This window comes from Artemia sp. Qi Xiang Cuo, chromosome 18, assembly GCF_049724085.1.
Source record: "Artemia sp. Qi Xiang Cuo chromosome 18, ASM4972408v1, whole genome shotgun sequence".
NCBI lineage: Eukaryota > Metazoa > Arthropoda > Branchiopoda > Anostraca > Artemiidae > Artemia > Artemia sp. Qi Xiang Cuo.
The window spans coordinates 8,809,607-8,826,251 of record NC_142811.1 but is presented as its reverse complement, the minus strand read 5'-3'; the positions used below and the strand labels follow the sequence as shown (position 1 = coordinate 8,826,251).

Below are 16,645 nucleotides of genomic sequence, written 5' to 3'. Positions count from 1 at the left end.
AGTCTACGACAGAATGATGTGTTCTTTATGGATGTGCTCAATTATCCCTCTGCCACCGTATAAGTGTAATCTGTGTATGAATGTTAATGATTCGTAAAATATGTCAGCTAAGAGAAATACAGTGTAAATAAAGAGCAAAGGAGCTTAAAGTTTTGCTCAAAGTTTTTGACGTCTTTCCTCTAAATTTTTAAAGTTCGAAGTCTACGACAGTATTTTCTTCTATGTCTGTATAGTGTATAATTTCAACAGTCCGTTAGTTTTAGCTCTCTACCTGTATCTATGTTATCACCTCATTCATAGCAACGATAAGTAAAGTTTTCCAGACCATTTAAGATCGTATAACTAGAAGAGCACTTAAACTTAAAGTTTGGCTCAAATTTTTTTGATATTCTTTGACGAAATTTTTACAGATCGATTTCTACGAGATTTTAATCAAACAAAATATGCTAACAAGTACCATCTAAATTAGTCAATGTTCGTCTAATTAGTTCTACTAATTAGGTCAAATCAGGTCTACTAATAGTTCGTCTTTTTTTTTTTTTTTTTTTTTTTTTTTTTTTTTTTTTTTTTTTTTTTTACCTCCACGCCATGAAATATTTCATTTTTTGTATTTATTAATTTAAAAAAACTTAAGTTTATTAATTAAAAACTAAAGCCATGGTATATTTCTTCCTACTTTTCAGAGGGTCTTTATTTTTTTATTTATTAATTAAAAAAACTTAAATTCTATAATTAAAAACTACAGCCATGATATATGTCTTCCTACTTTTCAGTCATCATTTTTTTTTTTTTTATTAATTAAAAAAACTTAAATTTATTATTTAAAAACAACAGCCATGATATTTTTCTTCCTACTTTTCAGAGGGTCATCATTTTTTTTATTTACGTATAAACGGGACGTACCCAGGTTGGTGGGGGAGAGGGGTCTGAGGTCTCCCGTGTTGAAAAAAATTTATCCTAAATTCTAACTAACGGATGGATGGTAACGGCCGTAATGTTAATGTCATTTGTTTGATTTTTTTTTGCAAAACAAATGTTTAAAGATACCGATTATGTTTAAAGATACCGATATTCACTTAAAAGTGAATATTTGAGTAATATCTGTCACTGTTACTTTAATGACTTTTTTCTGAAAAGGTTTGTGTAAAAGTTGATTGGTCCTCCGCCTGCCTCCCAAAACCACCACTGAAAATAATCTTATACCACCCAGACCTATTTCTAAGTATGCTTGTGTACATATATATATATATATATATATATATATATATATATATATATATATATATATATATATATATATATATATATATATATATATATATATATATATATATATATATATATATATATATATATATATACATATATATACATATATATATATATATACATATATACATATATATATATACATATATATATACATATATATATATACATATATATATATATATATATATATATATATATATATATATATATATATATATATATATATATATATATATATATATATATATATATATATATATATATATATATATATATATATATATATATATATATATATATATATATATATATATATATATATATATATATATATATATATATATATATATATATATATATATATATATATATATATATATATATATATATATATATATATATATATATATATATATATATATATATATATATCTTTTAGGTAATTATTATGGCTTAAGGCAGCAACATGAAAAGGCAGTTCTTTACTTTCGAAGAGCTCTTAAACTTAACCCAGGATACTTAGCGGCTTGGACATTGATGGGCCATGAATACTTGGAAATAAAAAACACCAATGCAGCCATACAGTGCTACAGAAACGCATTAGGTAAGATTGTTTAATTAATTTTAAGTTTCTATTTAAGCTTTTTGTTTTGATTGCGATTATTGGGCTCATTGATGGGCCCTGAACGGTTGCAAATTAAACCCACAAATATAGCTATTGAATGCTTGAGAAATATATCAGGAAACATTGTTAATTTGGGCTTCTTTTTGAGTTGTTTTTACTTCTATGTTGAGTTTGATTCCGGATATTCGGTCGAAATGGTCAATCAGCAGGGGTTTTATGCTATAATTTTTAAGTAATGTTTTTACTCTAGAATTTCAGGTTTTTCATTTTTCATTTCATTTAATTCAAAAACAAGACATAGCTCTAATGGGTAAAGCCCAAATGTGTCTCTTAGTCATAAATAGCAAAATAAAAGTTGTCTGATAAAAGTTCGTCAGGATAAATAAACTAAAGGGTAAAAACACTTGAGATTGAGAATAAAATTGTCTGATAAAACTTCGTCAGGATAAAATAAACTAAAGAATAAAAACACTAGAGATCATTGTAATATTTCACAAAGCTTTTACTGTAGCGCATGGTGTTACAGTGGACTGGGGTCAGTTTCGGAACCTTCTCAGCCACTTTCTTGAGGGGACGAGATCTTCTCGGGACAAAAGGTGGGGGAAGGAATCATTTGTAGATGGGATGTTGAAGGAGGGAAGAGCCAAGTCTTTGGTATAAGTTTTCTCGGCGGGGAGAAAGGGATTCAAGCTTAAATTCTTTAAGATAAAAGGAAGTAAGGTAGAGGGGAATCACCACAAATGATTTACAGTGATCTCTTCTGAACTCGGTGTATTTAATCAGTTTCATCCTGGATAAGGGCAAAGTGCCAAACCGGACAAGCATATTCAACTAAGGGGCGGATGAAAGTGCAAAATATAAGTTTCAGCTCGTCATTAGGAACTCGAAATTTTTTCAGTGTTTTTAGCATTTGGATTGCGCCGTTAGCTTTTTTTACAATTGTCTTTGTATTCTCCCGCCATGAGAGGTCAGAAGAAATCACCTCACCTAGTAGAGTGATTTTATGACTTATTAGCTCGGAAGCGATAGGAGGTTCGAAAGACGGTTGTGTATTCCAAAGAAAAGAAAATGTCGACAAGTCGTCAACGTATTTCCGTCTGTCCTCCAGCTCAGCAGCAATTTCATTTATCATGAGCCAATTTTCATTTTTCATTTATCATGTCAAAGGGCACTATTACTCATATTATTTGAAAAAAACTACGTTTTCTAAAGAGTTAAAGAGGCTGAGTTACAAGGTCGAACCTTAAAACGTACAGGGATTAGGAGGCACAGTTGGGGGGCTGCCGCCCCCAAACCCCCGCTTTCGCAGCCTGTAAATAAATAAAAAAGTTTTTTAAAGTGAAAGTAAGGAGCGACATTAAATCTTAAAACGATCAGAAATTATTCCGTATATGAAAGGGGCTGTGCCCTCCTCAACGCCTCGCTCTTTACGCTAAAGTTTTTATTGTTTAAAAAAAAGAGTTGTGACAAAGTCAAACTTTAGCGTAAAAAGCGAGGCGTTGAGAAGGGCACAGCCCCTTTCATATACGGAATAATTTCTGATCGTTTTAAGATTTAATGTCGCTCCTTACTTTCACTTTAAAAAACTTTTTTTATTTATTTACAGGCTGCGAAAGCGGGGGTTTGGGGGCGGCAGCTCCCCAACTGTGCCTCCTAATCCCTGTACGTTTTAAGGTTCGACCTTGTAACTCAGCCTCTTTAACTCTTTAGAAAACGTAGAGGAGGGACCTATATAGAAGTTTGGAAAAATAGAGAAGGTCCGGAAATGCAGCGTACTTGTCTAAAATGTGGTGAGAATGATTTTGGGCTGGGTCATTTCCTCCTGCGATGCCGGCGGCTTTCTCATATAAGGGGGGCTGTTTTTAAAGAGGGTAATGAGTGGCTACTTCGGGGGATTTTGAGTTTGGATTCACCACAAACGGTAGTAGGTGTGGTGAATTTTGCATTGAAGGGTATGAGTGTTGATTAAGAGGATAGTGATTTTAGTATGTATTCATTTTATTTATCCTTTTTCTTTTCTTTTTGTTTTGTATATGGCTGTAAAAAAGCTTTAATAATACATTATTATTATTATACGTTGACCTCTAATCTGCAAGCCTATCGGAGACGAAACAAATTTGGGACGTTCTTCTGTAATTAAAAAAATTGAAAGATCAGGAAGATAAGTCGTCAAAATAGAATTTGGATATTGGAAACCAGGCTAGTGACAATTTTTAAGTATTGCTGTGAAAATATTGTGCTTTGAAAAAGGTCGAGAAAGATATGCTAGATGTTTTCAGGGGGAATTTTCCAAGAAAAGTGTTAGGTACTCTCATGACTGACCTTGTATCAAACAGTAAGCCGTATGAAAAACGTGGTTTGGTTCAATTTGCTAGGACTATGGTGAAATAGACTTTAAGATGGCTAGGCCACGTTTTAAGGATGAGGTCAGATCAATTCCCCAAAATTGCACTTGTTGGCCATCTACCTGGGACCAAGCGGAAAGAAGATCGTAGCTGAATTTTTATGGGGAAAGATCAAAATGAAGCATTGAACGTAAATTTGAACTTTGTGGGAATAAAAAGGGAGGTTTTAAAAAGATTGGGTTGGAAAAGGAGCCTGCGCGGCTTCGCCAACCTCAAGTGGCTTTGTGATTTGTTGGTTGTAGTACAATTAGTAGTGTTTATATGGAAATACTAACGGTTATACAGTAGTGCAGAGTCAAGTGCCAACTACTTGGGTATCCTTTTTAGGGCGGACCCGAAGGTGGGCCCGAAGGTCGGCCCGAAGCCTCAAAAAGTGCATTTTCAGGCCCACATTCCATGAGAGGTCCTTCAGTATTTTCTTCACATTAGGAAATAGGCTTTGTTATATATTGTTTAAAATATTGTTTCAGCACCGGATGGTTTGAGTGAATCTGTTCAGAGCTTCACTCTTTACTTAAGAGCTTTCCATGAACTTAATATTTCTTGTAAACGTGTCTTATAACCACTTCTCGTTCCATTTGAAGAGAAGACGTCCTTCTTTCTGTTTGGCTTGCTCAAAATCATTATTTTTCGCAGTCTATCATCTTTGGCAACTGTGTTGATGGCATTCTTCAGGTGCGTTTCACAGATTGGTGCTTCAAAGGCTGAGGAAGATTTATTAGATGTTATCCAGAGAAATTGTTTAGAGGTAGTCTTAGATACTCGTCTGGCTGACCGTATATCACACAATAAGTTGTACGAAAAATGTGGATTCGATCCCACTTTTTAGGGTCATAACAAACGAATGATTAACCTAACTAGGCTATGGGCTTTTCGGCCATCTATCTGGACCAAATGAAAATCAGGTCATAATCGAATGAGGTGGAAAGAGGTCATAATGGAATGAGGTGGAAAGAGGTCATTAGGAAGAATTAAAGAGGAGCAGCTTCAGTATCATCTTTCCCAATTTCACAAATGAAAATCAGGTCATAATCGAATGAGGTGGAAAGAGGTCATAATCGAATGAGGTGGAAAGAGGTCATTAGGAAGAATTAAAGAGGAGCAGCTTTAGTATCATCTTTCCCAATTTTTTGCCGTAGGTTTGGGAGACTATGAAAACCTTTCAGTGGACCTGTGTGAAAAAAAATTTGAGGCTTAATATTTGACTATTTTTTACGCTATTAGTTTTTGTATTCCTTTTTTGTTGTAGGCCAGTAAAATATGTTTTTTTTTTCAGAGATAAGCACCCAAGATTATAGAGCATGGTACGGACTTGGACAAACCTATGAAGTATTGAAATTGTATCACTACTCCTTGCACTATTACAGACAAGCAGCTGTCCTGAGACCAAATGACTCTAGAATGGTGGTAGCTCTTGGAGATATATATGAAAAGTTGGAGCTTTATGATGAAGCTGCCAAGTGCTATTGGAAAGCTAGATGTCTTGGTGATATTGAAGCCATTGCTTTGCACAATTTAGCCAGGTTTGCATTGTTTTTAAAAAATTTCTTAGTTATTTGAAAACAGGGGTGGCACTGGAATTTAGTATTCAAAGTTTGAGCAGAACGCTCAGACCTGAAGTTCTGGATCCAAGTTCCTTAGGCTCCCCTTCGAATTCAAAGGCTATACCTAGTCGGGTGTATTGGAACACTAGACTCCAAACAATATCGGCAACCCCTGACAAATGTCTTGTCAAAATGAAAACTTAAGAGTAAAGTGCTTACTCTGAGCTTTATCTGGAATAATATTTTTTTTTTTATTCAATGGAACGTAGCTTTAAAGCTTGTGACATTAATGTTTTAAGATTTTGATTCAACTAGCTAACGTAAGTGGGGAAAACCGAATCTTCGTACTTTAACAACTCTTTAACAACCTTGACTTAAAGAACTTTGCAACTCTTATAAGAGATAAGAACTACGTATACTACACCAGTATAGTGGTTCTAAGCTCAAATAAGAAAGTAAAACCAGAAGCTTGAAGCAGAAGTGCCGTAAGCAGTATGGTCAGGGTCGGATCTAGGGAGCTAGAGGAGTCAGGCGCCCGGGCGGCATGCCCAGGGGGCACCAAAACAAGCTTAATATAACAAACAAGCTATTAAATTTGTAATATTTTTGAGTAAATATTTACAGTATTGATCGTGCGGCAGAGGGCAGCAAAGTTTACATTGCCCTCCCCCTCCCCCCCCCCCCACATGAGAAAAAACCTAGCTCCAGCTCTGAGTATGGTGGTAAACATTTTAATTAGAATGGTAAAATAAAAAGGTCATCATATATGTACGACAACCAATATAGCGGTACGCAGTTTCATTGAGAAAATCAAAAGGTTAGCTTAGACTAAAAGCGCCGTCAGTAGCTTAGGTCGTTAGGCCCTCATTGCCTTATGAGTGTCGCTAAGAAAAAAGAATAAAGATCTTGAATTACAAGCGCCACGGTCAGTGATTGACGATTCAAAAGGATCATTTAATGAAGAAAATAAAATAAAAAGTTCAGAGTAAAATTCTCATAAGCAAAGTAATGGAACCTAGATGAATTAAGATACTAAAATAAAAGATTTAAAATATAAATGCCGCGGGCATTAAAGTGTAATTTACTTGAATTTACTCCAACTATTACAAGTTTAAATGTAGGTTGCCGAATATAGTGTAAGCTGTTAGTAAAAACTTAAAACCTAAACGCTGCGAGCAGCTGTGTAGACTCAGTTGACATAAGAAAATAAAATGGAAAATTCAGCACATATTTGCTATAAGCAGCCATGCGTTATGTTATTGAATTAAGGTATTGTAATAAAATGATCAGAATACCCGTCCCGCAAGCAATATGGCTGCGCTCGGTTAATTAATGAGTATGCAATGAGTGAGGTGTTAACACCGTCCCGTAAGCATATTACGGTGCTTAGTTGAATTAAGATTCAAAAATAAAATGATCAATATATCCCGCACCGTCTTTAACACCGTCCCGCAAGCATATTACGGTGCTTAGTTGAATTAAGATTCAAAAATAAAACGATCAATATATCCCGCACCGTCTTTAACACCGTCCCGCAAGCATATTATGGGGCTTAGTTGAATTAAGATTCAAAAATAAAACGATCAATATATCACTTCCGCGAGCAGTATATTGGCACTCAGTTGACTTCAACAATAAAGATAAAAGTTTGAAATATAAGAGCATGTAGTATAGCGTTACGCAGCCGAACCAAGCCACTAAAATAAAACGATCAAAATATCAGTTCTACGAGTGGTATAGCAGTACCCAATTACGATGGTAAAATAAAGAGGTGCCCAATTGAATGTCAAAAACTTAAATAAAGAGTTTGAGACTAGTACCGAAGAATCACAGTGTACACTGTTGAATTAATATATTAAAATGAAATGATTAAAATATTAAGTGTGCGAACAGTATAGCTGTACCCAGTTGAATGTCAAAAATTAAAATAAAGAGCTGAAAACATGAGTGCCGCAAGCAGTACTAGGGTGCTCAGTTGAAGTATGATAATAAAATAACATAATCCAAATAAGTCCACGAGCAGTATACCAGTGCCCAGTTGTATACCAAAAAATAAAATAAAGAGCTGTAAACATGAGTGCCGCAAGCAGTACTAGGGGGCTCAGTTGAAGTAAGATACTAAACTAACATAATCCAAATAGTTCTGCGAGCAGTATACCAGTGCCCAGTTGTATACCAAAAAATAAATAAAGAGCTGGAAACATGAGTGCCGCAAGCAGTACTAGGGTGCTCAGTTGAAGTATGATAATAAAATAACATAATCAAAATAATTCCACGAGCAGTATACCAGTGCCCAGTTGGATACCAAAAAATAAAATAAAGAGCTGGAAACATGAGTGCCGCAAGCAGTACTAGGGGGCTCAGTTGAAGTAAGATACTAAATTAACATAATCCAAATACTTCTGCGAGCAGTATACCAGTGCCCAGTTGTATACCAAAAAATAAAATAAAGAGCTGGAAACATGAGTGCCGCAAGCAGTACTAGGGTGCTCAGTTGAAGTATGATAATAAAATAACATAATCAAAATAATTCCACGAGCAGTATACCAGTGCCCAGTTGGATACCAAAAAATAAAATAAAGAGCTGGAAACATGAGTGCCGCAAGCAGTACTAGGGTGCTCAGTTGAAGTAAGATACTAAATTAACATAATCCAATTAGTTCTGCGAGCAGTATACCAGTGCCCTGTTGTATACCAAAAAATAAATAAAGAGCTGGAAACATGAGTGCCGCAAGCAGTACTAGGGTGCTCAGTTGAAGTATGATAATAAAATAACATAATCAAAATAATTCCACGAGCAGTATACCAGTGCCCAGTTGGATACCAAAAAATAAAATAAAGAGCTGGAAACATGAGTGCCGCAAGCAGTACTAGGGTGCTCAGTTGAAGTAAGATACTAAAGTAACACAAGCCAAATAGTTCCGCGAGCAGTATACCAGTGCCCAGTTGGATACCAAAAAATAAAATAAAGACCTGGAAACATGAGTGCCGCAAGCAGTACTAGGGTGCTCAGTTGAAGTAAGATACTAAAATAACATAAAGCAAATAGTTCCGCGAGCAGTATACCAGTGCCCAGTTGGATACCAAAAATTAAAATAAAAAGCTTGAAACATGAATTAAATTAATATTCGACAGTTTGTCCCGGTAATCTTTTTTTCATTATAATTAATTTAAAATTTTTTTCATAAAACAAGTTTTTCAATGAAAAGTAAAGAGCTCTATTAAGTAAAAAATGAGCAGAGATAGAGTCAAATAATCTTCCAAGCGTAAAACTTTCACAAATCACTATTTATAAGTAAATGAAATTCAAAACGAACAGAATTACAGCAAATAGTCGAGTCAAACTCAAAACAACCAAAAATTAACATGAGTAGGGCTGATAACCCCAATGCCTTCTCAAGACCAGAACATAATTTGTGCTTTACTGAAAAACACAAAAAACAAATGACCGTGGATTGTCAGTTTAATTGACATATACTGATATTTATTCCTTAAAGTTTTAATATTTTTTATTTATTAAAATAAAAAAGTGATAACATTTAAAACGTATTTTGTTTTCAGTAAAGCGCCAATTATGTTCCGGTCTTGAAAATTTCCTGAATTTTCTAAATTAATATAATCAAAAGTATGTCTTAAATTATGTCTTAAAAAGATATAATTAACGGACCTTTTAACTATGCTGAACAAAATGGCTATCTCAAAATTTTGATTTCATGTGTTTGGGGAAATGGTTGCCGTGAGAGGAGAGTTGGTTGAAATCCAGTCACTTTCAACTATTAAAAAGGGCACTAGCCCTTTCAATTTCTAATCGTATGAACCCTAGTTGAAGTTTTTACGACAACAAATGGCCATCGCAAAATTTCTATCAAATGCATTTCTGGAAAATACGAGGTGTGGGGGTCATCTGCCCTTTGATCACTTTGAATCTTAAAAAAGCACTAGAACTTCTGATTACCAAACCAATGAGTCCGCTCCGTAGTTCCTACGGCCACCCTTTCTGTTGCCCTGAGGACTGTGGGGAGGTTGCCATCCTCTAAGGCATCCGAACCTTTCAACTATGTTGAACAAAATGGCCATCTCAAAATTTTGATTGGATGTGTTTGGGGAAATGGTGGGTGTGGGAGGGGGGTTAGTTGCTCTTCAGTCTCTTTAGAATATTAAAAAGGGCAATGGCCCTTTCAATTTCCAATTGAATGAGCCTTTTTCGAAGTTTCTATGGCAACTTCGATACGAAGTGCCCTGGTCTACAACAAACAAACAAACAACCCAAAAATAAATAGATAAAAATAATAATACATTGTGCACACATCGCTCTTACTTAGGCAACGCTATTGCACTGCCTATGATTTCTTTGAAGGCAGAAACTAATTTTATGTTCTTTTTTTGTGCGTTGTTTATTTGCGTGTTTTTGTTTTTTCTGTGTTTTTGTTTTTTCTGTGTTTTTGTATGTTTTTATGTGTTTTTGGTCCTTATGAGGCAAGAAGTTTTAAAAAAGCTTAAAAAACACTGCCAAGAGATTGACGAAAATTTGGAAAACCAAAATGCCTCTCTTTAATCAGCATATATCTATTTGTATCATTACCCATATTTTATATTATTGTAAAGAAATACTTCTTGGGGGGAGGGGGTCAGTTTCATAGGTGCAAGTAGACGAGTAAGGCATAAGGTGATTCTGTGGATTTATCCACTATGTGCGCTCAGGGGATATGTGCTATATGCACATATGTACATCCACTATATTCACTATATGCACATCCACTGTGTGCGCTCAGGGGATAACTGACCCCACCATAGTGACACTGACTGTACACTGACTGTGGAATGCATGTATACCTGAAAACTCAAGTTGGACTCACAGAAGAAATATCTCAAACGCCACTTCACAGCTACAAGTTCGTCTGTAATACGGATTTTCCTTTTTTGTTTTTTAGTTCAGCTAAAGACGACTGTGCATGTTACAACACTTACGTTTTAAGCTTTGTTTTACCTTACTAATTGAACCGAGCACAGTCATACTATTTACGGCGAAGATGTTTCATGCTATTTATTTTAATCTTGGAATTCAACTGAGTACACCACCTCCCGCATCCTACAACAATACAACCCCGATAAAGATAATATTTGTATAGAAGTGATTCATATTGAGAGCTTCTGTCACCATACTACGGCTTAAGCTTTTTTGGGACATTATACATCTAAATACGTGAAATATTTTTATACTCAGATGGTGATTTGAAAGTTATATATTATGAAATTATAAAATACGTGCCGCCGTCTTTGTTCTGTCTGTTTTATAACAAAATAAATACTAAATAAATAAATGAAAAAAAGTAAATACGCAAAAATTCAAAATTTGTCATTCGAAAATTTAAAAAAAAAATTAAACTGTAATTAAAAATTTGTAATAAGCTTACTGAACGCGGTTAAGTGTCTTTCGTTTCTTCTGTATATATTTTATCAATTCAACTTATCTGTGACGTAAAGGAAAAAAATATTCGTTAAAAAAAAAGTGTCTTACATGAAAACTACAGCAACCATGCCAAAACCACACAGTTATTCAGACCCTTCTTTAGGAGCAGGCACTAATGAATCCAACAAGTCAAAAGATGGGGTAAGCAAGCTGTTCTTTTTCTATCATGATTTTTTTTTTTCATGGCAGCTATCAGGGCCATACCCAAGGTTTTCGCTCTAGGGATGAGGGGGGTTTATTAGAGGGTTCACCAAGAAAACATTACAAAACACATCAAAATTTGTTTATATGCATTTTTGTTACTTTTTTACGAGTCGAACAAAATTTTCTGGGGAGTGTTCAAACCCGGTGAAAAAATAAGGGTTTACCCCGTAAACCCGGTATAAAAAATAAGTACCTGTCAATGGCATAAAATGTAAAGTAGTCAAACTTTAAAAGCTTAAACTTTCCTCCTTAGACCTCAGCATTCCTTCTTCTGCCTTAACACAATTCTCATTTGCAACTTAATAAAAAATTTTCCATAAGCGTATAGAAGTACCCTCTGTATAATTGGAATGTTAAGTAGGTGAAACTATTCTCCCTTTTTCTTATTTTTTCATTATTGTGTAAAGCTTATTTTATTTATTTGTGGACACGCTGTTTTCGTATGCTTTATTTGACTTGTTTTTTCTTAATTTATATCTTCTCCATATAATGTAATTGATACCTTGATATGGGTTGACACCGTTCATTATTAAATAGTTTTAAGGTTTTTCATTGTTTCTGTTTTTTATTAATGTATAAAACAACTCCGGCTCTCCTAAAGCTTGTGATAATCTTTAAAAATAGAGTAAATATTCCATTATATTCCTCTTTATCAACTTGCTTAATACTAAGAGAACGCAATTTTTCTCATCAGAATGCAAAATTTTTGCAGGTTTTTGGGCGATGACGGGAAATGATTCACTGAGGACGTGTACTGCAAGGCTGTTAAAAAATAGATGGTAATATTGTTGAGACGGAAGATGTAAAGTTTTGAATATCTAGTGTGTATAATTCGCAATGGTACATCTTTTCTTTCACGGTCATCTTACATTTTCTGGAAATCTAAAGCACCAGAGAAGAAATACTCCCCCAGTTTTTCAAAAATTTGACTGCCACAGAAGCAAGAAAGTAACCTATAGATGAAATTAGCTGTTAGAGGCCGACATTTAGGATTAGGACATAGTCTGTGAAGATAATCCGTGACAGTTGGTGAAACGGTGGAACCAGTACTTTCTACTTCCCTAAATAAGGTTATCGAATGTTTCCGTGACATTCTCAAAAAGATTGTAGAGTGTTACGAAAACAAGAAAGTATCTTATAGAATATTGTCCAGCTTATTAGCGGATGGAGGCGCTTAGTTAGGATTAGGGCATATTGACAGTTGGCAAAATATATGGTAAGGCAAGGTTCCTCCACCGGAAACTAAGTATTGGTTCCTCCACCGCAAAATAGGTTTTCTCCACCGCAAAGGTTTTCTTTTTGGGAGGGGGGGGGGTGTTACCAATTGGTTTTTATTACTTGAGCTCAAGAGCGTGACAGTGCTACTTTTAAATTGGCATTTGTGCGAAGAACAAAATGCAAAATTTGAAAAAAAAACGCTAAATTGGAAACAATGGCAAAATGCCAAAAAACATTATAATCTAGATGGCGTTGGTCATTTTCAACGTTAAAAAACGTTTTTACTCTTATTGGTTAACCATACTCTTTGACCTCAACATCAAATCAGTTTCGTGAGTTTAACCACGCAATAATAATAATAATATGCTTCTTTAATTTTAGCACGTTAACTTTAAGTTAAACTGTTTATTTAAAATTAGATTCAGTATTGCCACGCCGAGAGCTGGAACATTATCTTTGAATAAAACAACGATTTACATTAAATGTTAATTTTAGGCTATATGAAAAGCAAAAGGACAAAGAAAAGGCGGCAAATGCATATCAGGCATATCTAAAACTTTTAGATTCTGGTGCAGAAGATCAAAAACCGTCAGTTCAGCAATTAGAAGCCGAATTATTCTTAGCTAGATATAATCTAGACAAGGGTTCATTGGAGGAGGCGTTTACTTATGCCCAAAAATGCTGTGCATACCCAGAGGTGAGTTTCTTGTTGTCGTATTCATTTTATGTTTTGTGGATTATTATGGTGACTATATTTTTCATTGTAACCATTTTCGTATTTCAGTCAGTAGAATGTTGTTGATATTAGTTACTAAAAAGGTGTATAGCACAATAATTATTTCTAGGTTAGAAGGTTAAGACAGTTGAATCAATCCTCGGAAATGGGAGGCTTAAAAGGTGTATTTTTTAATATATGCGTTGGTGGTTTGTTGTTTTCAGTTTTTTCTCTGAACTGACTTTAAAAAATAAAAATCAATTTTCATTTGAAAATACCCAAGAAAAGTATTTTTAGAAATGAATTATAAGAACACTTCCCACGAAATAAGTTTTTCAAAAAAGTAAAGAACTCCTTTAAACAAAAAATTAGCAAAAATAAAATAAAATCCTCTACCAACTCTGAACCTACTACAAATCAGTATTGTTCAGTAAATGAAACCCAAAACGAACAGAAATTACAATTATTAACCGAGTCAGACTCAAAACGAGCAGAAATTAATACAAGTTGGGCTCCAAACCCCTATGCCTTCCCAAGGCCAGAACATAATTTGCACTTTACTGAAAAAAATATAAAAGTTATACTTTTATAACCTTAATAAATCAAATAATACTGACATTTTGATTACTAAATATCAGCATATGTATATTAAACTGACAATGCACATTCATTCGTATTTTTTTTTTTTTTGTATTAAAAACGGCACTAGCCCTATAAATTTCCAATCGAATGAGCCCTTTTTCAAGTTTCTACGACAAAGATTTCAATAAAAAACCTTATATGCACCCAGGGCATAACTTATAACCCTTGCCCTGAAGACTGTGGGGGTAGTTTCTTGCTCAAAGGTATAATTTCCAGAAGTTTAAACTGCGTGAAACAAAATGGGTATCTCAAAATTTTTACTGGATATGTTTGGGGAAATGGTGGGTTAGTTGCCCTCCAATTATTTCGACTATTAAAAAGGGCACTAGGCCTTTGAATTTCCAATCGAATGAGCCTTTTTGAAGTTTCTACGACAACGCTTTTTATAAAAACCTTATATGCCCCCAGGGCATAACTTACAACCCCTGCCCTGGGGGCTGTGGGGGAGTGTCCTCCTCAAAAAACATAATTTCTATCTGGAAATCAACTACGCTGAACAAATAGATATATGAAAATTTTGATTGGATGTGTTTCGGGAACTGTTGGGCGTGGAAGGGGTGTTAGTTTCCTTCCTCTCACTTTCGACAATAAAAAGGGCACAAGCCACTCCTATTTCCAATTGAATGAGCCCTTTTCGAAGTTTCTACGACAACTTCTTCGATACGAAGTGCCCTATTCTAAGGGGAAAAAAATAAATAATACATTGTGCCAACATCGTTCTTATATGCCGCCAGGGCATAACTTAAAACCCTTGTCCTGAGGGTTGTGGGGGAGTGTCCTCGTTAAAAGCATATTTTCTATCTGGAAATCAACTACACTGAACAAAATGGTTATCTCAAAATTTTGATTAGATGCGTTTGGGGAAATGGTGGGCGTGGAAGGTGGGCTAGTGGTCTTGCAATCACTTTAGAATAATAAGAAGGGCACTACCCATTTCAGCATCTCATCGAATGAGCTCTTTTTAAAGTCTCTACGACAACTCTTTCGATACGAAGGGCCCTGGTGTGGAAAAAAAAATTATAATAAATTGTGCCAACATCGTTCTTTACTTTGCAGCGCGATTGCGCTGCCTATGACATAAAATGGATCTAGGAGGGGGGAGAGAAATGTTTATGACGAAGAAATGGGATGACACATTTTAAAAATCTGAAGCTTTTAAGGAACATGAGAACATAAAAGACGTAGAAAAATGGACTAGACCTGTTCGCAGAACGTTTTGAGTCGTCAGTTAGTCACGCTAAAATTTCACGTAACCTCTTTTGAGCTTACGTAACTAATGGGCATGCTAATTTGTCGAAGAAAATAAAAGCCGCCGGCTCTGGCACGCGGTAGGCTTCTATATATGGATTCACATTGTCGCTTGTCTTCTAATCGGAGACAATTTGAGCCTTTTCTTAATGTCATGACGTCACAGGTTCGATACAGCAACCCTGGGAATAAAAAGACAAGTTTTTTCAACTGAAAGTGAAGAGCAACATTAAAACCTAAAACGAACAGAAATTATTAGGTATATGAAGAGGGTTGCCCCCTTCTCAACACCTCACTCTTTACGCTAAAGTTTTTTAGTACTTTTAAAACAGCTTCTTATTGTTCTAATTAAACAACCTTTTTATTTCAGGAGACGTTCTGAAGGAACTGGGACAAAATTCAAGCTTTAGCGTAAAGAGCAAGGTGTTGAGGAGGAGGCATCCCCTTCATATACGTAACAATTTCTGTTCGTTTTAAGTCTTGATGTTGCTCCTTATTTTGAATTGAACAAACTTATCTTTTTATTTAATTTCTGATTGTTTTTTTAAATAAATCCAGGAAATCTGGCCCCACCTCCAGGAGGAATACCCTCCCCACGGAAATATCCTCTAGACAATTCAAACCCGATGAACATTTAACCAGGACAATCACCCTTAACAACTCCACTCGTAAAATTGAGACGAAAAAGGGAAAGCAAGATATATAAAAATAATTTTGCATTGGAATTCTTGCAAATTCCCGCGGTGTATAATTTCCCCTGACAAGTTCACTCCCTGGAAATTTCCCTCCCCATGGAAAAACCCTCGGCAGAAAATTCGTCCCCCTCTCTAGTTGCCCTCCAATTTTTTTGGTCACTTAAAAAGGGCACTATAACTTTTAATTTCTGTTCAAATGAACCCTCTCACGATATTTTAGGACTACTGCGCCGATACTATCACCCCTGAAAAACAAAAAATAAATAAACTCGCATTCGTGATCTTGCTTTTGGCAAAATATACAAGATTCCGAATTTTTGCAGATAGGAGCTTGAAACCTCTACAGTGGGGTTTTCTGATATGCTGAATCTGATGGTAGGATTAAGATTCAATAATTTATATGACTTTTATGGGGTGATTCTCCCTCTTTTTGAAAATCAGGCAAATTTCCTCAGGCTCGTAGCTGTCAATGGGTAAAACTAAACTTAATGAAACTTGTATACTTGAAATCAGCACAATAAGCCAATCGTTTTGATATATCTATCGGTATCAAAATTGTGTTTTTTAGTTTGGTTACTATTGAGTCGGATTGCTCCTTACTTACAGT

The 16,645-nt window shown here is 34.9% G+C and overlaps 1 protein-coding gene across 3 annotated transcripts in view; it reads left to right on the top strand.

The window, feature by feature from the left end:
• Window positions 1–16,645, top strand: part of Cdc23 (cell division cycle protein 23) — a 118,754-nt gene that overhangs the window by 87,254 nt on the left and 14,855 nt on the right. For all 3 annotated transcript variants that reach the window (XM_089104485.1, XM_089104484.1, XM_089104486.1), the window contains exons 7-9: window positions 1,712–1,876; window positions 5,579–5,825; window positions 13,234–13,435. In XM_089104485.1, the coding sequence (XP_088960611.1) occupies window positions 1,712–1,876; window positions 5,579–5,825; window positions 13,234–13,435 (614 nt within the window). The remainder of the gene's footprint in view (window positions 1–1,711; window positions 1,877–5,578; window positions 5,826–13,233; window positions 13,436–16,645) is intronic.